The 27936-nt window shown below is 57.3% G+C and overlaps 1 protein-coding gene and 1 long non-coding RNA gene across 2 annotated transcripts in view; both read right to left on the reverse strand.

Annotated features, from left to right (window-relative positions):
- The window catches only part of SHC2 (SHC adaptor protein 2), a 29415-nt gene extending 1923 nt beyond the window's left edge, over window positions 1-27492 (reverse strand). Inside the window, 13 exon segments of the mRNA XM_019434085.2 lie at window positions 594-727; window positions 2607-2917; window positions 4744-4887; window positions 7471-7528; window positions 8158-8311; window positions 9539-9665; window positions 9760-9811; window positions 9951-10004; window positions 11622-11741; window positions 11914-11974; window positions 13920-13990; window positions 26954-27301; window positions 27303-27492. Of these exon segments, the coding sequence (XP_019289630.1) occupies window positions 599-727; window positions 2607-2917; window positions 4744-4887; window positions 7471-7528; window positions 8158-8311; window positions 9539-9665; window positions 9760-9811; window positions 9951-10004; window positions 11622-11741; window positions 11914-11974; window positions 13920-13990; window positions 26954-27301; window positions 27303-27419 (1746 nt within the window). The 5' untranslated portion in view covers window positions 27420-27492 and the 3' untranslated portion in view covers window positions 594-598.
- LOC128775501 (uncharacterized) lies at window positions 19692-26615 on the reverse strand. The gene is made up of 2 exons (XR_008420207.1): window positions 26511-26615; window positions 19692-23738 (listed from the first exon to the last, which is right to left on the reverse strand). It is a non-coding gene; the product is annotated as an uncharacterized LOC128775501 (long non-coding RNA).
- Window positions 27493-27936: the final 444 nt, after the last annotated feature.

Below are 27936 nucleotides of genomic sequence, written 5' to 3' on the forward strand. Positions count from 1 at the left end.
GGGTATATGCCCAAGAGCCACGAACATAGTCCACGCAAAAACCTGGACGTATGTGTTCTGAGTGGTCTTCCTCGTGATAGCCAAAAAGTGGAAACACCCAAATGTCCACTGACAGTGAGTGGATAAACACGTGCCCACCGCGCACGCGCACGTCCACAGATGACTGCATCCCCCGCGCATGCGCACGTCCCTCGGCTGCAAGCCGAAGCGAGACATCCACACCTGCTGCCCGTGGGCGCACCCCGAACACACGACGCTCAGGGAGGGAACGAGACACGAGAGGTCACACGGAGTGTGAGTCCACGTGTGTGAAACGTCCAGAACAGACTCATCCACGGATGGGAAGGGGGCTCGTGGGGGCCGGGGACTGGGGGAGGGGTGATGGTGACAGGGTACCTTTTGGGGTGGTAGAATGTTCTGGAATTAGGTAGAGGATGGTTGCACATCTCTAAACATGCTAAAAAACAAAACAAAACACTGAGTTGCACACTTTAAATGGGTGAACTGTGTGCTTTGTGAATTTTCTCAGTTTCTAAAATGAGAGAAAAGCTGGCGAACGGGTGAAGCTGGGATCCGTGGGGCCCACTGCGCACCTGGCTCAGGGCTCGCGTTTGACCACGCCGCGCAGATGCAGCTCGCTTTCGGCCGCCACGATGGGTTGCCCATTCTGCAGGTGGTAGTCGATCAGATGGCTGATGCTCTCAAAGAGCACATCCTTCGTCCGCACCTGTGGGGCCAGAGGCCTCAGCGTCAGCAGCACTGGGAGCTGGAGAGGCCTGCTGACTGGGAATCTGCAACCTCGGGAGCCTGCCCCGTGGGTCTGATGCATGCTCCAGTCTGAGAGCTGCTGCGTCAGAAGCTTCCAGGACTTCAACCATAGAATCAGACTCAAGATTCCAGAGTAAGGTATGCACACGGGCCCCAAAACCACCAGGGTTCTGTGGTCCCCAACAGACCCCTTTTTGGTGGTCCCCAAAAAGTCGTGTCCGTGTCCCAAACCCTGGAAGCCGTGGACAGGAACTTATTTGGAGAAAGTGTCTTTGCAGATGTGTCTTTGATGCAGTTCAAAGACACAGCTGATGGTTAAAAAACACGCAGGCTTCAAAGATGTCAAAACAGATGAACGTGGGGAAAGGGGGTGGGGGGGGGTAGAGGGAAGCAAACCACAAGAGACTCAATGATAGAGAACGAACTGAGGGCTGAGAGAGGGAGGTGGGTGGGGGTGGGCTAGATGGGTGATGGGCACTAAGGAGGGCATTTATTGGGATGAGCACTGGATGTTGTATGTGTGTTATGAATCACCGAATTATACTCCCGAAGCCAATTTTACCATACGTGTTAACTAACTAGAATTTCAGTAAATACTTGATATCAAAAAATAAAACTTAAATTTGAAAAAGGAACTAAGCTTAGTCTCTTCAAAAAAAATGAGAGAGGGGTGGCTGGGGGCTCAGTCGGTTAAGCATCTGACTTTGGCTCAGGTCATGTTCTCGTGGTCCATGGGTTCGAGCCCCACACTGGAGTCTACGCTGACAGTTTGGAGCCTGGAACCTGCTTGGAGCCTGGAACCCTCTCTCTGTGCTCCCCCCCCTCAATTGTTCTCTCTCCCCTGCTTCTCAAAAATAAATAAACTTTGGGGCGCCTGGGTGACTCAGTCGGTTAAGCGACCGGCTTCGGCTCAGCTCATGATCTCGCAGTTTGTGAGTTTGAGCCCCGGGTCGGGCTCTGTGCTGACAGCTCTGAGGCTGGAGCCTGCTTCAGATTCTGTGTCTCCCTCTCTCACTGCCCCTCCCTGGCTTGCAGTCTGTCTCTCTCTCAAAAATAAATAAACATTAAGAAATTTTTAATAAATAGATGAAAAGAAAGTGTGCATCATGAAGACATTTACTAACTTGTAGACCCTAGAACTCCTTGCAAATTGACATGTTTATGAGGCTTGAAATACATTATTTAAAAAAAACACTCAAAGACATCATTCTTTGTAAGACACACAGTGGTGACATGAGACAAAGATAATGTAAAAACGGGGTGGGGGGACAAAACAAGAGACCCGTAAATATGGAGAACAAACTGAGAGTTACAGGAGGGGGTATGGGAGGGGGGATGAGCTAAATGGGTAAGGGCACCAAGGAATCTACTCCTGAAATCATTGTCATACTATATGCTAACTAACTTGGATGTAAATTTTAAAAAATAAAAAATAAAATAAATAAATATATCAAAAAAAAAAAAAAGACGCATAGTGATGACAGACTGTAGGAGCAAAAGCGCATCTTATAATTGATCAAATACAGCACTTTGTAACCTCTGAAAGGCCTCGAGGCTAGAAAAGGTTTTGTAACCCCTAAAACGCCGTATAGACTGGGAACTCCCCTGTAAACCCTGAAATTCTTCTTAAACGGGAAAATACTTCGTAATTCTAAGGTACCTGGTAAACGGAAACAGAATCTGCTTTGTAACCCTCAAACAACTTCGTTAAACCTAAAGGTGCTAAGGCCGTCCATCCGGGCCATGCTCCCGGCCCCGGCCCCGGCCCCGGCCCCGCCCCCTGCGGCCCCGCCCCTCCGCTCTCAGGCCCCGCCTCCGGCCCCCGCGCGCCACCTTACCACGCCCTCAGGGTCCACAAGTAGCAGGTGCTTGGGCTGCCCCGCGTGCATGCCTGTGAGGACGTACTGCCCGGGATTGGTGACGCTGTCGCGCACCAGGAAGTCCCCGTCGGCTCGAAGCAGCTTCTCTGCGGCCCTTCGGCTCATCTGGCCATGGTACCAGGGCTCCTGCCGCAGCTGCTCCTCCGTGGGGGCGATGGGGGCCCGGCGGGTGGGGGGGCTGGGCCACTGGTCCTCCAGGGGAACGGGCGCTACCGCCGCCCCCGCCCCCGCAGAGCACTCGTGCAGCTTCAGAGCGTCCTCGAAGGGTCCTGGAGGCGAAGATGAAGTGCAGGAGGCGGGGTTGGCAGCTGCCTCCTGCTGGAAAGCGGAGGTGGGTGGCCTGGGCTGGGAGGAAAAAGCTCCAGGTGGCTACCCCCCACCCAGGACCTGAGCGACATTGAGCACCTAGGGTGCCTCAGACCTTGCCCTAAGGCCACAGTACGTCACTGGCTGTGCGCTGAGTGGGTGTGTGTGTGTGTGTGTGTGTGTGCTCTGTGTGGTGCCAACCTGGTCACCAGTCACCTTCCTGCCCCTCTAATGGGTTCTATTAGTTATGCAGTATATTCTCACGGATTCGGTTAAGTCTATGCAAATGAGGTCAGCGTTTCTTCCTCTCCAGTGTTTATGCCTGTTTCACTAATTGCCTGGTGACATCGCCAGCCCCTCTAATACGACACTGCATCTCGGTGGCAGGCGGCAGGCATCCCTTTCTCTTACAGACATTCACAGAAAAGCTTCCTATGATATGCAGGGGTTTTCTGAGGCTTCCAGCAAGCACCAGTGTGACACTGGACAAGCCACTCGCCCTCTCTGAGCCTGTCTCCTCACAGTAAAGTGGATGTGGAGCTGTGGCGCGGCATAGATCAGACACCCTGGAAGGCAGAATCCCAGCGCTGACCCCCGCACTCCCACTTGCCTTCCACTTTCTCACCCTTGGGAATCCCTCCTCCCTGACTCCTTCCATGGTCTGGGCGCAGCCAACCCAGCCTCCAGCCACCAGGACGTGTGACCGCACGAGTCAGAGACAGACCCAGAATTTTCAATGGAAGCCTGGCCAGGGTTGCTGGGCCGCCTGGTCACCCCGGGGGACCGCCGGCCTCAGAAGCCCCCACACTGGAGCAGCTCCTTTCCCAGGTGAGGACTGCTGTGGGGAGGCAGCGGGGGCCACGCCTTTAGTCTGGCAACTGCTGCACAGTGGGCACTATCAGCCCATGTCCTATTGCGGTAAGAAATCCAGTTGGGGGGCCTGGGTGACGGCACGGAACCTGCTTAGGATTCTCTGCCTCCCTCTCTCTCTGCCCCCCGCTCACATGCACACTCTCCAGTTGTCAGATGGTGGGGAAGGGGGCTTGGCAGACTTTGTGAAGGAAGAAATTTCCAGCCGGCTTCCTGGGGCTCTCCCACTAGGGAGGCGTCCCGAGGAAGGGAGATGACCATGCCTGTGGATGACCACGACATTGGCGTGGCTGCAGATAATGACGCTGTTTGGATCGCAAACTTCCCCCGATAGACTGACCACCCCCTCAGGCTGGGGCATCACGGAGGGAAGAAAGGAATCAAGTGTTCACTCCATCAATATGTGGTTCGGCCTCCCTCATTACACTGGGGTCCCCCCAAGGTTGCCTCCCCCACCAGGCTGGGATTCCCAGTGGAAGGGGCTTGGGCCTTCTGCCTGGAGCCACAGAGTCACCTGAGGAGGGAGCTAAAATCCCCTTGTCAGACTGGGAGACCCAGAGGTAAGGAGCTACCCCCACCCCCAAGAGACTAAGGAGTATCATGGAGAAGAGGGGCCTGAGCCTCCCCCATCATACTAGCCACTCTTTCCAGGCATGAACTGGGCCCCTCCCCTCAGACTAGGGACCCCTATAGAGAGGAGGCTGGCTTACTCCCAACAGACTGAAGAGCCCCGGGGAGGGGGGTGGGGGGAGGCCACCAGAGCCTCCCCTATCACACTAGGGAGTCCTGTAGGAAACACTTCCCACCCCACCCTCACCACTTTGCAAAGTCCCAACTGAAGAGTGCTGGGCCTCCCCCATCAGACTACAGGTTGCTAGGGGCATGGCCTCCCCCCTCAGGCTGGCCTGCCCCTACATACGCATGTCGAACAGGTCCTTCTTGGGGCTGTCCTCCGGCTGCAGGGGCTCTGGGGCATCCAGACCCTGTGTGTTGACGTACAGGTGGTCCTCATAGTCTCGGGGGCCCCGTGCATCAGCCTGCACGTAGCCATCCCCTGGTGGGCCTGGGGAGGGTAGGAGGAGTGGAGGGGCCAGCTGGGGGAGCAGCAGACCTCACCTGGGAGCCCCGCCCAAGCCCGCCTCCCTGCCGTATGGAAACTTCACACCCTCTTGCAGAGCCATCTGGAGTGAAAACCCATAAATGTCCAACCAGGGACTGTGGGGCACTAGAGGGCCACTCTCGGGGAGGGGCCACTGCGACTAGGCAGGACGATGGCAGAAACCCCCATGTTTCTGTTAAATGTCCCCATCTAAAAATTACTAACAACGAACTGTCCCCTCTGTAATTATGCTAGCCACATGACACATAGGTCATGTGTTTCTGTTTCTGTCCTATTGTAGGATTTCCTTTCTTTTCAAACTTAATTGTGAGTGTGTAACGCATTTGCATGGTTCAAAAGCCACAACCACAGTAAAAATTATCCTTGGAGGGATTTCTCACTTGGGTCCACTCAGTGCCCCATTCAGATTCTGCTGGATCCTGACCACTTTGCCTCTGCCCTGTTCCCCTGCCCTCACCCCTCCCAGGGTGTTGGGTTTTTGCTGGTCTGACAGGTTCCCAGGTAAATGGCGTCTGGGGGACCTTACTTCCCATTTCTCTTATTTTGAGCAAGGCTGAGCTTTTCCCAGGTTCAAAGGGCATTTGTGCGTATTTTTCTCAGAACTGTCTCTTCATTTCCAGACGTCACCACTTTTAATCCTTGGCAGAGAAATAATGATTTTGGCACACTGCGTGGCCAAATCCAGCCCAAGGGCCCTACTGTTTGCAATCCCCATGGTATGCCAACTACATCCTTAACCTCATGGGCATTGGGCTCACAGGCCAGCTCCGCCTGCCCTCTGTGGACAGGGGAAAGTTCGCCACCCTCTCTGTGCCTAACTCTCTTCCTCTGTAAAATAGGGAGAATAGGAGTCTCCTTCATAAGCGGGGTGAGGACCAAAACCGTAGAACAGTGTCTGGCAAACAGATATGATTCGATAGGAGTGCTGACCATGTGCCAGGCCTGGATGGCTGATGGGGGCAGAGAGGTTTCGGTGCAGGCTTCCCGGTATGCCTGGAGGAGGCATGGATTCTCCCAGCCTTTCATGGCCAGGGCCAGGGAAGAGGGAAGAAACTCAGGTTGCAGAATCCGGACAGAGAGAATCCCCAGACACAGGAGCTGGGGCATTGATGTATTGGGAGGAGTTCTTGGCTAGAGAATTGGGAAAGGCGTAAACAGAAGCCTTAACAGTGTGTGCAAAGGCTCAGGGCTGGGAAGTGCCTATGAACCCTGGAAGTCATGGGTGAGCAGCCCATGTCCCAGACAAACAGCACACAAGGGCCACATTATAGCTTGGCACCTGGTTCTTTAACCACTGGGTGCTGGCAGTCGACGAGGGTTCTGACGCTTGGCAGCGAAGTGCCCAAATTATCTGGGAAGATCTAAAAAAAAAAAAGCCCAGCACAGATGTTAGGCTGTGAGGGGACAGGCGACTACAGCAGGCTGGTGGGCGAACCGACAGGCACCCTCGCTTCGGAGAGCAGCTTAGCGGCCTCCAATAACGTGACTAACAGGCTCTGATGTCAGCAGCCTCACGGCTCGGCACCCACAGGAGAAAAACGGGGCTGCACACCGTGTGTGTGAGGGGAACCCTCGGTGCCCACCAGTAGGAGCTACGTAGGCAAGCAAGCTCCAGGAGGCTGACGCTGCAGAACCTCAAAGCGACCAAGACGCCCACAGCACGCCTGGAGAGTCACCATGTCTGCGGGTGCCCGTTCTTACCGAGCCCGAGAGGAGACACAGAGGAGCCGGGGGGCTGAGCGCCCCGACTGGGAGCAGAGGGCCAAGGGGGTGCCAGCCTTACGTCACTTCTCATTCTGTGTAACAGGGCAAAGTGCTCGTGGGCCGAACACCCAGTCGATTCGTGAAAGCCAAAGCCTGAAGTGCCAGGTGGTGGGGACGCGCGTGATTTCCATCACAAGAGAACAAGGAGCCGCCCTCAGGGGACCGGACCGTGTCGAGACCAGAACCAGCGGAGTGACGAACATCCGTGGCCCTTCGTCACACCACAGACGCCACAGCAAGCACTTGGAGTCTACCCAAGTGTCTGTGAGTCAAGTGCAGGCGAGATAAAAGAGATCCTCTGCGCGGGGGGGTCGCAGGCAGTGCGAACAAGAACGGGCACGGGGCGCGTGCTGATGCGGAAGGAACTTCAGGATGGATTGCTACATGGGAAAAGCTAGGTGGGAGCGAAAGACATAGTACATGGATTGGAATGCGCGTGAACGTCCGTGGAAAATACTGGAAAAATAACGGAAACTGGTACTAAGTGGTGGCCTGACTGGGGAGGTGGATAGGCAAACGGGGCCAGGGTGACACAATGACTTCTCACTGAAGGCCTTTCTGTGCTCTGGCATTTTGAACCACGTGAATGCCGTGTCTCTCCCAAAATGCAATGAACCTAGTCTGTACAGAAGAAAGACAAACCAACTAAGAGTGTGGGGGGTGCACAACATCTCGCGGGTGAAAGTGAAGTGGTGCAGAGGAGAGGCACTGGGGGGGGGGGGGGCGGGGGCCTCCCTGAGCCTCCAGGGTACCTACTGTTACCTGAGGGGCCCAGGTCCCATGGCAGACTGCGGGTGTCCCTTCGAGCAGGTGATACGCCCTGAAAAAGAGAGTGAGGGGTCCTTCTGCCACGTGCACGCCCCTTCCCAGCCCAGCACCCCGCCCTCCCGGAGGGCTGGACCTTCCCAGCCCAACACCCCACCATCCAACACCCTGCCCTCCTGCATGGCTGGAGACCTAAGTCAGATGCTAAGAGGGAAGCTCTGCACCCTGCCAACCCTGCCCCCAGGCCCTGGCTGCTGCATGCTGTTCCCTTCACCTGGATGCCCTTCCCTGCACTGCTCTCCCGGGCAACTCCTGTTCACCCGTCAGGGCCCAGCCCAAACACTGCTTCCTTGTGGAAGTCCTCGGACCACAAAGTCAGTCTCCCTGTTGTACATTCTCGTTACCTCCCCTGGAAACCTGTCTCGTCTCGTGGCCCTGATTAAACTGCCAATAGAATTCTCTAATCAGTATCTGAGGGTGGGAGTCACATCCGGAGTAGGGCCAGACCCATCTGTGCAATTTGGGGCAGGAAGGAGGGAAAGGAGGGGCAGGGAAGCATGAGATACCTTCCCCTAGGGTCAAGGAGAAGGGAAGCAGAAGGAGAAGCCAGGGTCAGGCCCAAGGAGCCAGTGCCTCGAGATGACCTCCCACCATCCCTCCCCCATGAGGGCCACAGAGGCTGACCTGGCCGAGGGCGCCGACGGCACAGGGCTGAGTTAGGGCGAGCCTGGAGTCCACCAGCCCGCCCAGGGGCGGCTCCTTCCCTGGGATGCTGTTGTAGTAATTGTGTTCCGTTTCCTCCTCGTCCCCCCAGGCCGACTCCTCGGGCCTGGTCAGCCTGGGGACAGACAGCAAGCAGGAGCACAGGCAGGGACCTCAGGTCTCAGGGGCAGAGAGAGAGGGAACTCCTGCCAGGACGCCAAGGCCGCGTGGCTGGAGCTTTGCTCGGTGGGCCGGGCTGAGCCCCTTCCTGCTCTGGGCCAGTGCTCTTTCCTCCTCTATAAAATGGGACCTCGCACTCTTTCCAGTGCCTTCTAGAAACTACAGCTGGTCTCCACTCCCTTGCGCCCACCTCTGCCCACCCCGCCCCCACCAGGCAGCACACACAGGGTGCCGGTCTGGCACACAGGGCCGGTGCCGCGGGGCCGGGATGGGAGTGCCCTCAGCACCATCTGGCCCTGCAAGGGCCCCTGTAGAAATTGATCAGGCGACTGCGGTCCGGACAGCCAGACAGGGGAGGCTGTTATCAGTGTTTATCAGGCACAGGGTGCAGGCAGCAGAGGAGGGCCCCGCGAGCGGACACGATGGACATGTGAGCCCGTGTGGTGAAGGCATGCTGGTGAGGGGCTGAACGGAGGAGAAGCGCACGGCAGCATGTATTCCTGCAGACGCTCCCTATTCCTTAAGGTGAGCACGTTTGTACGTCTAACACGTTCACCTGTCCGTCATTTAGTCTGGCAAGTTTCCACCCAGTGAGCTACTAAGTAGCTAAAAGCAGGGCTCAGCAAGTCTGGCCCCGCCTGCATGCGTGCAGCCTAGGAGCTAAGAATGCTTTCTACTCTTTTAAGCCACAAAACTTTTAAGTGATTAGGAGAACATGCAAAGAACAATATTTGGTGACACGTGAAAATTACATGAAATTCCGAATTTAGCTCCTATAAATACAGTTTTGCTGGCAGGCAGCCCATTGATCCTTTCACGTATGGTCCCCAGCCGCTCTTGCTACAATGGCTGAGGCAGATGTTCTGGCCCAGGAAGCTGAACACACTGGCCCTTTTGCAGAAGCGTTGGCCACACCCGTCCAGGCTGGTGATGACCACAGCCGCTGACTGGCTCCCCTAATCCTCGCCCCAGCCCGGGCGCGGGCTGTTTTCACCCGGGTTTTATAGAGGAGGGTGTGGCGACCGGGCAGTGGAGCCGCGTGCCCACTGGGAGCAGAGAGGGAAGGAGGGACAAAGCGAAGGCCCACACCCGGGGTGGAGATGGTGAGGGCAGGGACTGCGCATCTGGCCTTGGTCAGGTGGCACGATGTCTCTGGGAAGACGTGGAGGACGTGGCCTGGTACCTTTCCGGGGGCAGGACCACCCTGGGGGGGCTGTGCAGGTACTGTTTGAAGCGCAGCTCGAAGGCTTGGCCCACGGTGCTGATGATGCTCTGGGCGAGGCCCTCACAGCACTCCAGGATGTGGCAGGCTGCAGAGGGTCACGGTCACGTAGCATCAGCGTAGCCTCGGCCCACTGGCACAGCAGCCCACAGGGCCCCCGCCCGCCCCCACTGGGACCTCACCTCTCTGGTTGATGGGATCCTTGGCTACGTAGGCCACATAATCAGTCATGTCCTGGGGGAGACAGAGGACAAGTGGGAGGGCTGGACCTGCTGGGGCCACCCCGGCCTGGTAAGGGGGCAGGGGTGGATGGGCATGGGGCCGTAGGGCACAGATAGGACCAGAAGTCTACCCCCCCAGTCCCTGGCCTTACCGTGTCACCTCCCGACGCAAAGGAGATAGACTGCATGTGGTGGTTGGCAATGACCTGGTGGGAGAGAGACACAGTCATGGGGGCCACAGTCCTGGGGCCGGGGAAGGGGGCAGGCTCACCAGGCCAGGGCCACAGAGAAGCGACCAGGAAAGGGCTGGAGTCAGAATGGGGACCAGGGTGACCAGGAGAGCAGCTGGATGGGGAACGCCCGCCACCCTCACATGTGCGTACTTCTGACACCCAGACACAGACGCACCGACACGCCTGTAGACGTGCACAGACACACGGACAGCCCACAGACGTGCACAGACATGGACACAACCACAGACGTGCACAGACACACGGACACGCCCTCCTACACACAGATGCTCACACATGCAGTCACACACACTCAAGCCCATCTTTGCACCCTCACGCCTGGTGCTCTGGCCTGCGCGTCCGCCCAGACACACACCGCGGACGGCGCACTAATCTGGCACAGCCAACGCAGCCATGGAGGCTTGGAGGAGACGCAGGAGGGAAGAGCCGGAGGCTCTTTTCTGGCACCAGCGCCCAGGCATCATCATCTGTGTGCTCATTTGCGTGCTCATTTGCATGCTCATTTACATTTGCTTGCTCATTTGCATGCTTGTTTTTGGTGCACACTTGCAGGCCTGTTTCCCTGTTCATTCACGTGCTCGTTTGCATCCATTTGCCACCTCCCATTGCTGTCCTCAGTGCTCATGTTCCTTCAGGGCCCAGGGAGCAGTGGCCGCCTCACCAGGTGCTCCACAGATGCCCTGCTTGGGCTCCCTCCGTGGTGCCCCCACATCACCGCTCTTCCCAGGCTCACAGTGCTGTCTGGACAAGTCCTAACTCCCCACCACGAGCCTCACTGACCTCTCCAGCTCTGTCTCCCCACAGGGTGACCTATGCCTAGGACATCTCTCCTCACCTCCTCCCTTGGAGCCAGCATCACCGCCTCCAGGAAGCCCTTCGTGACACCCCTGCTAGGTTACAGTGCCCTGTGCACACCTACAGCACCCCTTGCCTGGCCTCACAATGCTTTTTATTTTTTTATTTTTATTTTTTTTTATTTATTTTTTTTTTTAAACGTTTATTTATTTTTGAGACAGAGAGACAGAGCATGAATGGGGGAGGGTCAGAGAGAGGGAGACACAGAATCCGAAACAGGCTCCGGGCTCTGAGCTGTCAGCACAGAGCCCGACGCGGGGCTCAAACTCACGGACCGTGAGATCATGACCTGAGCCGAAGTCGGCCGCCCAACCGACTGAGCCACCCAGGCGCCCCTCACAATGCTTTTTAGAATTTGTAATTATTCCCTTATCTATGCAATATTATTTTGCTGGATTGTTTCCACTAGAAGATTCCCGGCCAGGGGCTTTCACCCTCAGCACTGCTGACAATGGGGTGGGGTCCATCTCGGTGGGGGTGTCCTGGGCACTGTGGGGTTCAGCAGCCTCCCTGCACCCCACCCCCGCACTCGTGCCAACTGTGAGTGCCATGAGGGCAGCTCGGCTCCTGGCTCAGGCGGGGCCTCAGCACATCTCCAGATGAACATGTTCATACACAGCCCCACACCTGTCATCTCTCCAGCTTCGCCCACGGGACCCTGGACCTGCCCTGCACAGAGGGCTGCTGGGGGCTGAGGACACGGGTGGCGGCACTCACCTGGCGCGTGGCAGGCACGGACAGGTTGAGGCCGTCGGTGGAGATGCTCACAGCGATGCTCATGCCAGCGAAGCGCAGGTTGCTCTTGCCCAGGATGGAGGCTAGCGCCTTGTTCGGGGCCTGGGGACAGGGCAGAGGGCAGTGCTGGGCCTGCACAGTGGGGAGCCCAGGCACTGGAAAAGGTGGGGCAGCAGAGGGGCTCCAGCTGGGGCAAGGTCCAGGAAGGCCACGGCGCCCCCCCCCCCTCCCCCGCTCCAACCACACCCACCAGGACCACAAGCCGGTCACCCACCTTCTTCTTCCAGGAGCCCCGGATGCCAGGCACTGCCTCATGGAGCCGGTTGATGGCTTCCCTGTGGGGGGGGGGGGGGGGTAGGAGGAGGCTTAGTGAACTCGGAGGGGGGCTTGGGGAGGGGGTAGGAGCTCAGGGAGTGTGGGGGGCAGAAGCCATGGGCAGAGAAGGTACTTGGATCCTGAGCTGGGAAGGGGCTCACAGGAGGGAGGGAAGCGGGTACCTGGAGAAAGGAGGGAGGAACAGAGCCATGGACGGGGGGCTCTCAGCCCCCAACCCGTTTGTACCCGGCAGATACCCATGCACATACCGACCTCAGCTCTTGCCCTCTGGGGCTTCCTTCTCAGTGACCAACACATCCCTGGGCCATGGCCCAACTCCAAACCACAGGGGTGAGATTCAGGGGAGCCAACGACATAGGGCCTCAGCCTGGACCCCAAGTGTCATGCGGCCACAGGCCAGCCAAATCCCCAGCTGTGGCATGAGAGCGTGACCTCTGCTCTGGGCTCGCCAGACTAAGAGACAGACCTCTGTGAAACCGCTAGCCCCGGGGAGGACTGGAACTTCACGGGCCCTGAAGGTCAGAGGGACCGTGCTGGGCCCCAAGCGGCCGGGACCCTCACACCCGGCAGGCGCAAAGGCAAAAAGGCGCGGCGGGAAAGGTCTTGCTGCTCAAACAGCGAGATGTGGAGACACCACACAGCCCGACACCCCACCTCCCATCCCAGGAGACATGAAAACACACGTGCACACAAAACCAGTGCACGCGCGTTCACAGCAGCACGAGTCACAACAATCACCAAAAGGTCGAAGCCACCCAAGTGTCCATTGACAGGTTGACAAACAATGCGTCCACCGCGCAGGCACAGGTCCACAGAGGAACGTGTCCTTCGCGCACGCGCACATCACGCAGGTGTGTCCACCGCGCATGCGCACATCCGCAGAGAAACGCGACCACCGCGCACGCACGTGTCACTCAGGTACATCCACCGCGCACGCGCACGTCCACAGATGAACGTGTCCACCCCGCACGCGGACACCCCTCCACCGCGCACGCGCACATCACTCAGCCGGGAGCAGGCGCGAGAGGCACCCGCCCCCGCCGCCCCGCGGGCAGAGCCTGGACACACGAGGCTCAGGGAAGGAAGCAGACACGAGAGGCCACACGGGGTGTGAGTCCGCGTCTGGGAAACGTCCAGAACAGGCACACCTCTGTGAAGAAACCAAAACACATCGAGTTGTGGACTTTAAGTGCGTGAATTGTCTGATGTGTGAATTACAACTCAGTAGAGTGTTTTTATGCCTACAGTGAATGGCCTGTTTTCACATGCAAAAAGACCTCGATCCTGGGACGCCTGGGTGGCTGGGCGCAGGTCATGATCTCGCTGGGGTCCATGCGTTGGAGCCCCACGTGGGGCTCTGTGCTGACAGCTGGCAGCCCTGCCCCTCCCCCGCTCACGCTCTGTCTCTCTCTCAAAATAAATACATAAATAAATAAATAAATAAATAAATAAATAAAACATCAAAAAACAAAATGGACGTGGATCCCTAAGCTTCTTCATGACTCATTCCTGGCAGCTCAGAGCATCACGAGATCGATGTGCTTTGCACCAAAAAAAGCAGGGACAACGGAGGTGCCACCCAGAACCAGCTCGTAGCCCCTTCCAGGCCTGACCTGAGTCCTAGCCGGACACCAGCCAGCACCCGCGGGTCCAGCACGCCTGTGGAATTCGCACACGGCAAGGCGCCAGGTGTCATTTCTATTAGAATCCGGGGTCTGGGGAGCAGAGACAACTGGACGGCAGGACAGAGCTGGAACTCAGCTTATGCCCCGCCACAAGGCCATTCTCAGTCCCGCCACACTGTTCTCCAAGCTGTGAGGCAGGAGGGAATGTTGCTGCGCAGACTGTCTGAGCGGCTACTGCCACCTCTCCAAAGCCTCACATCAGCCCTCCCTCAGCTGCCCCGAGGCCCTGGCCCCACAGCAGCCGGTCTCAAAGGCTCACCTGGTCACCTGGGTGCGAGTGTTAAAATCCAGAGAGCGCATGGAGCGGAGGACTTCGATGCAGCCCATGTACTAAGAGAAGAGAGAAGAAGCAATTAGCAGGCAGGCCCTAAGCACGAGCCCAGCAGAGCCTGGGTCAGGTGACAAGTGAATCCAAGCCCTCCCTGCAGCGAGCTCTTCACCCTCGTCTCCAGCCCCGTCCTCAGCAATGTCCAGCTTTGCTGCCTCAGGGCCTTTGCACCTGCTGTGCCCCTGCTGCTCCCTTTCCCCATCTTCGTGTGCACTGGTTCCTTCCCCGTCTCCAGGCTCAGTGTCACCTCCTCAGAGAGAACCCCCTTCCCTGATGCTAAGCAAGTTGTTCCACGGAAGCTGGTTGACCCTCCAGGCTCAGTCTCGCTTTGCCTTAACCATCAGCTGCTTGTTCTCCCTTCCTGTTCCATTAGAGTGTGAGCCCAGGAAGACCAGGATGGTGATGCTCCTGTCACTACTGTAGCCCCAGAACCCGGCACAGGGCCTGCAAGCAGACTGGGAGGAAACCATCTGGCCTGTGAAACCCAGCGCATTGACTGTCTGGCCCTTTCCAGGGAAAGTTTGCTAACTCCTGCCTAGGCCACCATGTCCACGGAAAGGTAGTTCAGAACCTCCAAGAGACAATGCAGAGGGACAGAGGAGGTAGAAACAGTCAGCAGAGCTCCCAGACTGCTTCGACCACAGCCAAGGGAGCGGGAGCGGGGACCAGACTAGGGCCACAAGCCTCTTTCCAGCCAGTGCCTGTGTGCTGGGGGGCATCTGGCACAGCATCTTGAGGGCCACGTGGCAGCAGCACCTGTCCTGTGATTCCCTGTCTGTGCAACGTCCAGACAAGTAAATCCACAGACACAGAGAGGGTTGGCAGGTGCCAGCAGTTAGGGGAGGGGAGGGGATGATGGCTAATGAGGACAGGTTTCTTCTAGGGTGATGGAATGTCCTGGAACCAGATAATGGTGATGGTTGCACAACCTTGCGAATGTACTAAATACTATTAAACTTTGTACACTTTAAAATGGTTAATGGTTGGGGTGCCTGGGTGGCTCAGTCAGTTAAGCATCCGACTTCAGCTCAGCCCATGATCTCGCGGTTTGTGAGTTCGAGCCCCATGACGGCCTCTGTGCTGACAGCTCTCAGAGTCCGGAGCCTGCTTCAGATTCTGTGTCTTCCTCTCTCTCTGCCCCTCCCCCACTTGTACTCTCCCTCTCAGAAATAAACATTAAAAATTGTTTAAATAAAATAAAATGTTAATTTTGTCAATTTTACCTCAATTTTTTAAAAATCATAGATGCCCATACATTTTGACCTTGAAACTCCATTTTTAGGACTTTAGCCCACAGATACATCAGCCCAGGGACTGCCAGTGTGTTTACAAGTCACTATGTGGGGTGGCCCATGCTCTGCCCGCTCCAGGGGGCTCCGAGCACAGGACTACAGGGAGACAGGTGGACAGGTGCTTGGTGCCCCGATGGATCCGCGCTTACCCACTCCCTTTGCCCTTGGGCCCCCCCTGGTGCTGGCACCAGGGGCTGGCTCCCTACACCTGGCCCTCTTCTGTGTCTCCTGCCTCAGTCTCCCCTCAGGGAGAGCTTTTGCACAGGCACTCCCTTGCTGCTGGGACCTGTAGAACTGAACAAATTAGCAAGAAATAAGAGACACCCTAAAACAACACATCTGGGCTTGTGCGATCCAATACATGACTGCAGGCCAACTGGAATTACCACTAAACAATGAATATTTCTTAGTGTAAGTATGCCCCCAAATAGTGCATGGGACATACTTATGCCAAAAATTATTGGTATTCGTTGGAACTTTAAATTTAACTGGGCGCCCTGTATGCTTGCTAAATCTAAACAAATCATTCTTGAAATGGAAGAGTATGCATTTGTAAAAGAGACAAGAATTGTTTATTTACATGAAATTATCTCCAAGGTATATTATTAATCAGCAGGAACAAGGTGCAGAACAGAGGTCATGGTGAGTCACGATTCCCTCGGACAAGGGGTCAAGGGGGAAGATGTGCACACATGCGAGTATACACAGTGCGAGTAGATGAGTAATTCTAGCAGATTCTAGCATGGTAAAGTGGTTGTTTCCAGGGGAGAAACCACAGGCTGTTGGCAGACTGAAACTATGCTCACAAGCCGTCCCTCACCCCATTCCCTCCTCCCCTCCCCGTCCCTACCCACCCCCATCCCTCCCTCTATCCCTCCCCCTATCCAGGCCCTTGTATGTCAGGAAAGATGACACATGTCACGAATGGCATGTCAGGAAAGGTGACGCAGCCAAGGCCTAAAAGGCCCTTGTGCCCTGGAGCTTGTCCCCTCACTAGTCCCAGGTCCCTGAGACCCTGCTAGGCCAGCCTGCTCTGTGAGAACAGACACGTCCCCATCGCTATCATCCCAGCTGACACTGGCCAACTGCCACGAGAATGAAGAGATCGGCTCAAGCTGACCCACAAAGCCACAAAAAAATAACGTTTGTTGTCCTGCATTAGACTGTGGGATGATTCGCGACACAGCGACTGCCACCTGAGGTAGTGACCGGAAGACAAGGGGCGAGGCAAGCAAAGACCCAGGCAAAGGGAATGGCCACTACAAGGCCCACACGTGAGAACAAGTTTGAAGAGGCTGCAGGCTCACTCCAGTGCAGCTAGAGCAGAGCACAAAGAGCTAAGAAGGATAGCAGGATCTAGGCAAGAAGGCTGCAGAGCCCTGGGGCTATGCTGAAGGTCTGGGTTTCATGCTGGGCAAGCTGGGGAGGCATGGGAGAGTTTTAAGTAGGGAAGTGAACAGATCTGTTTCACCTTCTCTTGGGTGGATGGATGGATGGATGGATGGATGGGTGATGGATGGATGGTGGATGGATGCATGAAAGGGTGATGGATGGACAGATGGATGGATGAGTGAACAAATGGATAATGGATGGGTGGAAGGGAAGATGGCCGGCCGGCTGGCTGGCTGGCTGGATGATGGATGGATGGATGGATGAACAGGTAGACCGATGGACAGATGGACAGATGGACAGGTGGATGGGCACGGCCTATATGCCAGGCATGTGTTAGACACAGGGGACCTCAAAGGGAATTTGCCATGGTCACTGCTCCGAGGAGGAGATCTGCACACTGAGAGGACAGCTTGGGTGGGTTTCGGTGTTCTAGGCCCGGGTTCTGATTCCCATACCACCTAATTCCCTAGACTCACCTAACTAATGCCAGCCCTCCCTAGCTGTGAGGCTGAAGTCCTCCAGTGTGCCCCCGGCCCTTCCTTAGATGAAGGGAAGGGGGAGCTCACACAAGAGGGGATACAAAGGGGCCGCCCTGGGACAGATCCCTACAGGGCCAGGCGGGCGAGGCCAGCAGAGAGGGGAGCCCCCCCCCCCACTGATGGATCACAACCCACTTATCACACAAGCGTGCTGCACACATTACTTCTCTTAATGACAGCACTCACGTCCCCGTGCTGGAATGACCACTGTTAGGTGGAGTGGCCACTCTCAGGAAACAGAGGCCCAATGAGGCTCAGTAAAAGTCATAAGCTGGTAGGTGCAGATGCGGGGTTTGAACCCATGCCCTTAGGCTCTGGAGTCTCCCCGCTGCACAACAGGAAGGAGTGGGGACTGGGGTAAACTGCATATTCCATAGCCAGAGGGCCCAGTGCTGCCAGACACCCGAGTCTTCTTTAAAGAGACAAGAAATCCGGGACTTTGGAGCCAGAGCAGGCGCCAGGCTGTGAGCTGTGAGCACAGAGCCCGACGCGGGGCTCAAACTCACGGACCGGGAGATCGCGAGCTGAGCTGAAGTCGGACACTTAACCGACTGAACCCCCAGGTGCCCCTTCCCACTGCCTTCTCTTTAAAAGTAAAAACTCAGGGGTGCCTGGGGGGCTAAGCCTCTGACTTCGGCCCAGGTCATGATCTTACAGGTCGTGAGTTCGAGGTCTGTGTCAGGCCCGTGCTCACAGCTCAGAGCCTGGAGCCTGCTTCAGATTCTGTGTCTCCCTCTCTCTCTGCCCCTGCCCCACTCGTCCTGTGTCCCCTTCTCTCAAAAAATAAATACACATTAAAACAAACATAAAGACAAGGCAGTGGGAGAAGATCCGAGGTCAAATTCAGCCCTGGGTCTGCCAGTGAGTGTGACCTCTGTCCTAGAAGCACAAACTCACCCAACGTCAGCCGTGGTGTGTTGGAGGCTGCCCCCCTGAAGGTGGACACACGTGCTCACCACCCCGAGCCTGTGGATGGGATGGGCCCCAAATCCAAGACAAGTGTCCCAGTAAGACACAGGCAGAGGGAGGGGTGTGAGGCTGGAGGTGGAGTGTGGAGAATTCGAGAGGCCGGCACCTCCAGAATCCGGGAGAGCCGGGACAGGTGCTTCCCTCCGGGCCTCAGAAGCAACCAGCCTGCCCCGGCTGGGTCTCAGACCCCGAGCCCCGGGACCAGGAGAGAACACCCTTGTGTTTTAAGCTGCCTCGTTTGTGCTAATGTGTTGCAGCCGCCCCAGGACACTAACACGGAAGGTCAGGACACCCCTGAATGGCCCTGCGTCCCACCTGCTCCTGTGCACGTGCAAAACCAGGGCAGCCCAGAGCCCACCCCAGGACGCCACAGGGAAGGGGTGATTTACCAGTCGGGGAACCGAGGCCCAGAAGGGGACGGGGCCAAGCTCCCACCGCCCTCATCTACCTCCTCAAGTCGTGCCACACGGCACATACTATCGTTCACTTAACATTTCATTTTAAATAAATTCCAATTATAAACATAACTGGGTTCATTTTTCAAGGAAATGGCAGGAAATGACTCAAACCTTCATCAATGGATGAACAAATCGACACGGCGCGTCCCCCGAGCACGCGCACGTCCCTCGGCCGCGAGCAGGAGCGAGGTTCCCACCCCTGCCGCCCCGCGGACGGACCCCGAACACGCGACGCTCAGGGAGGGAACCCGACACGGGAGGCCACGCGGGGTGTGAGTCCGCGTGTGTGAAACGTGCAGAACAGGCTCATCCACGGACAGGAGGGGGCTCGTGGGGGCCGGGGGAGGGGAAGGGGAGTGAGGGTGAATGCTAATGGGGACAGGGCTTCCTTTCAGGGTGAGGAATGTTCTGGGATTAGATCATGGTGAGGGTTTCACAACTGTATAAATGTACTAAAGATCTGAACTGTACAATTTAAGCGGGCACATGTTATGGTACTGAATTATATGTTGTTTTTTGGGGTTTTTTTTTTAGCTTATATGAGGAAGAGAGGAGACTGCCTGTTGCCACCATCAGACTCCGGTTTGATGCGTAACAGTGTTTTCCTAACGGCCACTGAAGTAAACATCATTACCGGAAAGGGAAGCGTCCATCCAGGCAAGAGCTGTCCATTTCTGCTAAGACCAATCAGTGGGAGCGTGTTGGGAACCAGGATGTTTGCACAGCCTCTCAATCCCCCTCCCCAGAAAGGTTCTAGAACAGACAAAACCAAACTATGCTGGTGGGGGTGGGGAGGCTGCAGGCCCCTGGGGGGACGCGGGGGCACTACAGGTGCCCAAGCAGACACGATGAGCTTGACACACCCTCACACGCTTTATGCTTGTCATCCTTCAGTTTTAAAGGTCGGATTAAAACACACACACACACACACACACACACACACACACACACTACATCCCCGCAGACACTTACTAATTACAAAGGAAATAAATTCACCAGTGTGACGGTGTGTCAGTGTCCTGGGGCCACCGTAACAAAGCACCACAATCCGGACAGCTTAGAACAACAGGAATTTATTTTCTCTCAGTTCTGGAGGCCAAACATCCAAACCCAAAGTGTGGGCAGGGCCACACGGCAGCCAAGGGCTCCAGGGGAGCTGACGCTTTGCGTCCTCCAGCTTCTGACGGGGGTGGCCGGATGTCCTCGGCTGCCAGGCACACTCCAGTCTCTGCCCCTGTCGTCACATGTGTGTCTGTGTCCAACTTCTCTCCTTTTAGGACACCGGTCGTGTAGATGTACGGCATCCTGTCATCTAAACTAGATTACGTCTGCAAAGACCCTATTTCCAAAGAAAGTCACATTCTAAGGCTCTGGCAGCCACGAATTTGGGGGAACGCCATTCTTACCAGTACACCAAGCGATCCAAGTTTCCAGAACCGGTATCGGGACTGGCACCCGTCCCTGCCTCCTGCTTTGCTCAGTGGGGAACACACAGCTCTGTGCTGCTCGCCCAGAACGCACAACCTGAGCCCAATCGTGAGCAAACACCAGTCAGACACAGACCCAGGGACGGCCTGCAAGACGACCAGTGTGAGCTCTTCAGAAAGCGGGGGCGCCCTGCTCCTAACACGGGAAGTCTCCCATTGATGCCAACCGCCCTAGGTCCCCAGGGAATTCAGAATGGCCTGCAGGCTCTCGTGTACGTGGGAAACCCTGTGTGACCACCGTGCCTCCAATCTTAACTCGTCTCAATCATAACCCAAGCCATGGGAGGCAACTTCTGTTCACTTCCTGTGGTAGAAAACACGTAAGATTTGCCACCTTAACCATCTCTTTTTCTTTAAAGATTTTATTTTTAAGTGATCTCCACACCCAATGTGGGGCTCGATCTCACAGCCCCAAGATCAAGAGTCGCATGCTCCACCAAGCCAGCCCGGCGCCCCTCATCGTAACCGTCTCTAAGCGCGCACCTCAACAGCATCGAGCGCACTCACACTGTCGCGCAGCCGCCCCTGCCCCCCGTCTCCAGAACTTTCCGTCTCCCCAGACTGAGACCCTGTCCCGTGAAGCACTGACTCCCAGCCCCCCGCCGCACCCCTGGCTCCCAGCGTCTACTCTCTGTCCCTCCTCTAGGGACCCCCTGTGCGTGGGGTCACGCGGGACGTGTCCTTCTGCGTCTGGCTCCCGTCACTGCACACAGTGACCTCCAGGTCCGTCCACGTGGTGGCAGGTGGCAGGACGTCCTTCCTTCCTGGGGCTGGGTCACCCTCCGGGGTGTGGACGGGCCACATCGTGTTCACCCTTCATCCACCGATGGACACTTGCGGTGTGTCCACTTTTTTTTTGTCTTTGGCTGTTGTGGAGTGTGCTGCTGTGAACACGGGGCTGCGAATCCCCGCTTGAGTCCCTGGTTTGAATTGTTTGAGGTGCACTCCCAGGAGGGGGATTGCTGGGTCGCGTGGTGATTCCACGTTTCACTTCTCAGTATGGTTTTGACAGCCACGGAATTAACAAAACCATCACACGTATCGACACGTTACTTATTCTGTGTAGCTCAGACTTTACCAAGAGGTGCCCCCTACTTTGGAACATCAAGTTGCATACAGCACCTCCAACGGTGTCTGTGGCTGCCACGTGCATGGTGGGTCTCAAAAGGCACTGGATCCTGTTCCCGTCACTCTGCTCCTACAGGACGAAGTCTGCGTGTTTACATCCTGAAACACCCCCTAGGCTACCATCAAGCGCTGTCCTTGAGCTTCTCTTTCCACTGTTGCTTTATTAAATCACATGAATTTTAAGGGGAAATGAATGTGCGGGTAGGTGTTATATGTATCTCAAGTTCATTTCAGGGCGGAGGGTTTCAAAATACCAGGTATTAGTAAGTCGTGGTTAATCCAACAGGATGGCAAGCAATTGTCTTAAACTGGTGGTTCCCAAACATTAACGGATGTTGGAATCACCTGGAAACGTCGATTGCTGGGCCCACTCGCAGAGTTTCCAGCTCTGGGGTGGAGCCCAAGAAGTTCCCAGATGTCTAGGCACCTCACACTGCTCATAACTGGTTTAAGCCACTTTGGTAATCCGATTTCCCTTACTGTGAATGGATTTTGCCATTTGGGGGAAATGAGGGAGGGGGTGGGGAAGAATGGTGGAGAGTTTCTGAAAAAGAGAACTAAGGAAGAAATGGTCTTTTCTTCCAGTACATGTGACTGCATCCACATGTGACGCCTGGTGCTACCAGGCTACCGTTTTGTGACCACGAGGGCAGCTAAGCCAGCATGCTGAAGATGGCAGTGCAAAAAGATGGAAAGACCTAGGTCTTTAGGGATGTTGTCAAGCCACTGGGTTAGTCCACCCTGGAGACACTCTACCCCTTTCCTTCAAGGAATAAGCTACATTTGCGGCTAAAGGACATCTCTACTCAGTCAGCCTCCCATAGTTCCTTGCGTATTGCCAAGATATGAGAACCACACTTCAGGGGAGACTGGGCGACACGGAGTCCTAGTCATTTCACTGACATGTGTCCAGGCTTGAGCTCCCTTCCACACCCAGAGTCAGTCTGCCTGGGCAGGGTCACTGTCTTTCTGTGCCCCACAGCACCTCGAGCAGAGTCGGGCACACGCTGTAAAAACCTTCATTCAGGAAGAGCTCCTGAAAGGACACGAGCGAGGGCACCTCAAAAAGCAGAAAGGTCTCATCAGGGAAATTCTAGTGAATGGAGAAGTCAGAAGTGTCAAAATTGTAGGAGTGGGAGGAAAACAAGATTAGCAGCCCCCGCAGCTTGGTGCAAATTCTGGCTTGTCCACATCGCAGGTTCACTTCTGCTCAGATATCTACCTCTTCAGACAAGGTCCAAAGACCAAAGGAAACTAGACGAGCCACCCAGCACAGTAAGCACGTGCCTCGTGGGACCAGTTGAATTTAAAGTTAAGTAAAATTAAGATTTAGTTTGTTAGTCACACCGGCCACATTTCAATGGCTCAGGGTCACATGGAGCTACCATACTGGACAGCACAGATCTAGAACATTCCATCATCTCAGAAAGTTCTTTGGGCAGCGATGACCTCGGTTTAGGGAAAGTCACAGGACACAAGTCTGGCCAAAGAGACATGAGGGGAAGCTGGCTAGGGATTTCTGGGAATGGTCCCCTTATTCAAAAAAGGCCCCGCGGGAAGAGGGTCTTTTCTGCAGGCTGACGGGACAGGTGGAGCCACAGCCACTGCTTTGCAGCCAGGAAAGGAACTAATCCGAGAGGGAAGTCACGTCAAGGGTGGTGTATTCGTCTCCTGGGGAGGCCGTAACAGGGCACCACAGACTGGGCAGCTCGCAACAACAGAAGCACGTGCCCTCAGACTCCGGAGACCAGAGGCCTGACATCCAAGTGGTGCGGAGTGCTTCCCTCTGGGGGCTCCGGGGAGGGTCCTCGCTGCTGTCCAGCCCCTGGTGTAGCCAGGTCACTCCAATCTCCGCCTCCCTCGTGTGGCCTCCTTCTCCGGCCCTCACGCGGCTCACAAGGACACCGGTCGCCGATTCAGGGCCCACCCTCCTCCGGCACGGCCTCATCCTCGGGTCATACATCTGCAAAGACGCTACTTCCAAATTAGACCACGTTCTGAGGTTCCAGGTTGACCTGAACACGGGGACACCATTCACCCCAACACAAGAGAAGGGCTTGAATCCATGATGAGGTCACCGAGCTGCTGAGGTAAGCACAGCGCCGTCCACCCGGGGTCTCTTCTCACATACGACAATCGACACCTTTTACCTCTAAGCCCTGAGGCAGGATGTGCGATACGGCTGAAGGCATCGCTGCTGCCAGGACCCTCACCAGGACAGCGCTCCTGGCAGGTTCCTGGACTTCGCCGTGCCTCCGCTTCCTGATGTATAAAATGGGTGGGAAACCTCAGAGTTGCGAGGATAATCCCCCCTGATCTGCACACGGCACTGAACACGGTGCACCTAGGACTCAGATGCCACGTTCCCATCTCTGCTCTCCGGGGCCGGGCCTTCTCATCTCAAACAGGGATCTTTCCAGGCTTTTGTGACGGTTCTGTGACGTCGGGGAGGTGAGCCGACTGACATACTAGCTTCTTCTTGCCGCTACGATAAAAGACTACAAATTTAACATAAACTTATTCCCTTACAGTTCTGGAGTCAGGGTCGGACCCGGGCCTCCTGGCTAACACCCGGGCGTGGGCAGGGCCGGTTCTCCCGGGGCCCCAGGGAGCCCCGCGTCCCCCTTTTCCGGCTGCCAGAGGCGCCGCATCCTGGGCCCGCGGCCCCTCCTCATCCTCACGGCCAGCAGCGCGGGGTCCGCCCGGCTCTCTGCCTCCCTCTCGTGAGGATGCCGGGCCCTCGGGGCCCCCAGGGTCACCCTGCCTCAGGGGCCTGGACAAGGTCCCCTCTGCTGTGTGAGGGGACACATCTGTAGGTCCCAGGACGGGATGTCTCTGGGGTTGTCAATCTGTCAACTGCCCTCGTATTTGACAGACGGGTGAGTTCAGGCTCTGTGGGAGGGACCTTAGTTCCAGGTCTGGTACTGGATTTTCACTCCGCAACTGTGGACACGCTCTGCCGCGCTGTGCCTCAGTTTCCCAACTTACAAAATGGGAACCATACGTCCTCTTCTGCAGTCCCAGGGTCCTAGTGTGAAAGAGTCCTGCTCAGACCAGCCAATCCCGGTGTGACCTGAGGGATGCCTGCCCCCTGCCTTAACCTCATGCCGCTCTGTAAACCAAAAGGCGCTACTTGGCTCTGTGACGTAGGCGCGCGCGGAGAGAGGCTCCCAGGCAAACACAGCGGGGGGCCGAGGCTGTTTCGGACCCCACGGGGCCCTCCGACCGGCCAGGGTCAGGGCCCTTCATCTGTCAGTCGGAGACCCCTCTGGGCTGCATCTCCAACACAGACCCTGTCCCCACCTCTCTCCACCCTCACGTTGCCCGGGTCCAGGTCTTCTCCCCTCACCCCCTCCTGGGTCTCTCTGCCGCCCTTCCAGCCCCCACCCTCACCCCGTTTCCATAGCGCCACCAGAAAGACCCTTTCAAACCCCCAACTCCACCCCGCGACCCCTGCTTAAAACCATCTACAGCCAAACTTGCCAGCAAATCTCTTATCTCTCCTTCTCTAAGCTCCATGTAGGTCTCCTGCTGTTACCCAAACATGCCAAACTCATTCCCTGCCACCGGGCCTTTGCACTTGCTTTGCCCCTGCCTGGAACTCTCTTTCCCAAGTCATTTTGTGTCTGGGGCCTCACAGCTCCAGGTCTCAGTTTAAACGTCATCTGCCGAGAGATGCCTTCTCCTTAACGCCCCTGCTGAGGTGACCACCCAGTCTCTCTCTGGGACTGTCATTCCTGCATCGTAATTTAGCACCTGCCTGCACCTTCCATTTATGTGTTCTCTTGGTTAGTTACTGTCAGTGTCTCCCTCTAGAATCTAAGCCCTGTAAGGGCAGGCACCAGATCTTCCCCATTTCCGACCAGATTGTCCGTGCCTGGCAGGGGGGGCATGCATTAAATACCTGCTGCATTGACAAAAATGTCATGATCATTGGAAGAACCCAACACCCCGCACCCCACAACGCAAGCATCTGAACTCTGAACATCCTACACGCCTGCCCTCACAGCCAGTGGGCAGACACAGCTCCCCTGTCAAGTCCGCAGCGCTACCCACGAGACACTCTTGCTACAAAGCCACTTCTGAATCCGGTCAAGCCTGTGGACCCACTGCCAGGACTCAGGAAGGGAAAGGGCAAAGAACCCAGTTAAAAGACGCCGTGAGAAAAGAGACAGATCCAGAGTGTGGGGCAGTCTACAGCCTCAACAACTCCACGTTGGGCCTGAGGCTCTACACATCTAACAGGCCCCCCTGGGATGTGATGTAGCACACCGGGACCCCGCGTGGAGGGAGTGTCTGGGACATCCAGAACGTCCACCCTATCAGGGGCACAGTCCTCTGCTGGGGCCGGCCCTGACGAAGTACGCAAACTGGCCGGCTTACGACAACAGAAACATACATGCTCCCAGTTCTGGAGGCCCAGAAGTCAGAAAACAAGGTGGAGGCAGGGCCGCACTCCGTCTGCGGGCTCCAGGGGAGGGTCCTTCCTGCCTCCTCCAGCTCCCGGTGGTGGCGAGCGGCAACCCTTCGTGCCCCCGGGACTGTGGCTGCATCACCCCAGCCTCTGCCTCTGTCCTCCGTGGCTTCTCCCTGTGCGTCTGTGTCCTTATGCCCTCTTCTCATAAACACACCAACCATCACATTAGGGCCACCCTCCAGGATGACCTCATCTTAACGTGATTGCTTCTACAAAGACCCTATTCCTAAATAAGGCTGCATTCGCGGGTCCCCACGGACATGAATTTAGCGGGAGACACTACTCAGCCCAGTCCTGGGAGAGGTGCTGGACACGGTTGTAAACGGAATGGACAGATAACCAAATGCAATCACATTAACTTCCAGGCTCCTGGTCCCCAAAGGCCAACTGACGGGGTGTGAATGACTACCAGTTTGATGACACTTCGGGATCTCTGGTAATTTCCCAGACGTAACAATGAGCTGTGCGTGTGCAGGAGGACGGCTATCTAGGGAGACGCGTGCGGGACATCTCACAGCAAGCGTCACACTCGGCCGCTTACTTCTTTCTGCTTCATGGAAAACCACACGCCAGGATAGGTATTTTGAGTGGAGAAGGCGAAAATGTTGACCGTCGTAGGTGCAGGTACACAGGGGCTGTTCCGTGCGTTTGCAAGGTTCCCAGTAAAGCACCGGGATAAAAGAGGGCCCCTCTCTTTACACCGCAGCGCGAGTCCCCTAGTCCCACTGCGGTCTGGCTGGGCGCGGCCGGGTCCGGATACCCCTTCCCCGGGCCCCCCACCTGGGCCAAGGTCTCTGCAGGTTCCGATTCCGCCGTCCGAGAAAGAGCTTTGAACGGGCTCCGGCGGTAGGACGCGACCACCCGCGACCGCCCTCCGCAGACCCCACCCCCCCTCCCGGCGCCAAAGGGAGCGCGTTCACCCTACGCCCGCGGGCGCCAACGGAGCGGGAGCGCGTTCACCCTGCGCATGCGTGTCCCCCACCCACCTGCCTCCCTCGCCCCGCCCCTCCCCACGTGACGCCGTGGGAACACCGAGCCCGGAGCCTCCCGGTTGGGGGCGGCCGGCGCAGAGCCGGCCGGAGGTGGGGGTCCGGGGTGGCAGGGAGAGGAGGGACGAGGGGGCAGAGGGGTCCGAGGGTCCAAGAGTGGGAAGTGGGGGAGGGGCGCCCCCAGCTGGGGTCCGGGGGAGGTGTGGTCCGCGGGATCCCGGCCGGCGCACTCACCCGCACGATGTAGGAGACCCCGGGCCCCAGGACCCTGGCGTCTGGGTGCAGCCAGCCGTGCGCCGGCTTGTGGATGAAGCTGCCTTTGCGGATCCACTCGTCGGCGCTGGCGTCCGCGGGCCCGGCCGCCCCCCGCGCGCCCCGCGGGCCCCTGCCCCCGGCGGCCCGGCAGCGGCTGAGCGCTGGCAGCGGACAGGGCGCGGCGCAGCGCGGCTCGCAGGCGCCCAGGACCGCGGCCGCCAGCGCAGGGACGCTGGCCGGGCCGGCCGGCTCGGGCTGAGAGTCGGCGGCCCCCGCGCCCCCGGCCGCCCGCGCTGCCGCGGGGCCCCGGCCCAGGAAGCCCGCGGGGGGCAGCGAACTTCCACTGCGGCATGCGCGGCAGCAGCGCGCAGAAGGTGGTGGGCGCCTCGGGCTCCGGGGGCGCGGGGGGCGCGGGGGGCGTGCGCCCGCCCGGACCCTGCGTCATGGCCGCGGTCGCCCGACCGAGCCCGACCGGGCGCTGCGCCTGGCGCGGAGGAGGCCCTCCCCTCCGTCCCGCTCCCTCCCGCTCCCTCCCCGCCCCCGGCCCGGTGATGTCATCCGCCCGGCCCAGCGCGCAGCCGCGGGGGGCTGCGCCCCTGGGACCCGGGCCCTGGGCGTCCCGGCGCCTGCGGGGAGGCTGGGGAAACTGAGGCCCACAGAGGGCACGGACCCTGCCTGGGATCCGCCAACCAGCGAGGGAGCGATGTTTCCAACCCAAGACCCGGACAGCGACCCCAGCGTGGCCCCTCCACCCGTTGTCCAAATTCCTAGAAGGACCGAGGTGGGAGAGACTTGGAAATCACTTGTCTTCTCCCGGTTTTGACCGATGGGAAAACTGAGGCCTGCAGAGGGTTGGGGACGCGGTCCGAGGAGAGAGCCCCAAACCCTAACCCCAACCGCTGTTCCAGCTGCAAAGTACTTGAAAATCACGCCCTGCCCTGTGTCTTGATGGGGAAGCTGAG

Source organism: Panthera pardus, unplaced genomic scaffold, assembly GCF_024362965.1.
Source record: "Panthera pardus isolate Hobbes unplaced genomic scaffold, ASM2436296v1 HiC_scaffold_8, whole genome shotgun sequence".
Lineage (NCBI taxonomy): Eukaryota > Metazoa > Chordata > Mammalia > Carnivora > Felidae > Panthera > Panthera pardus.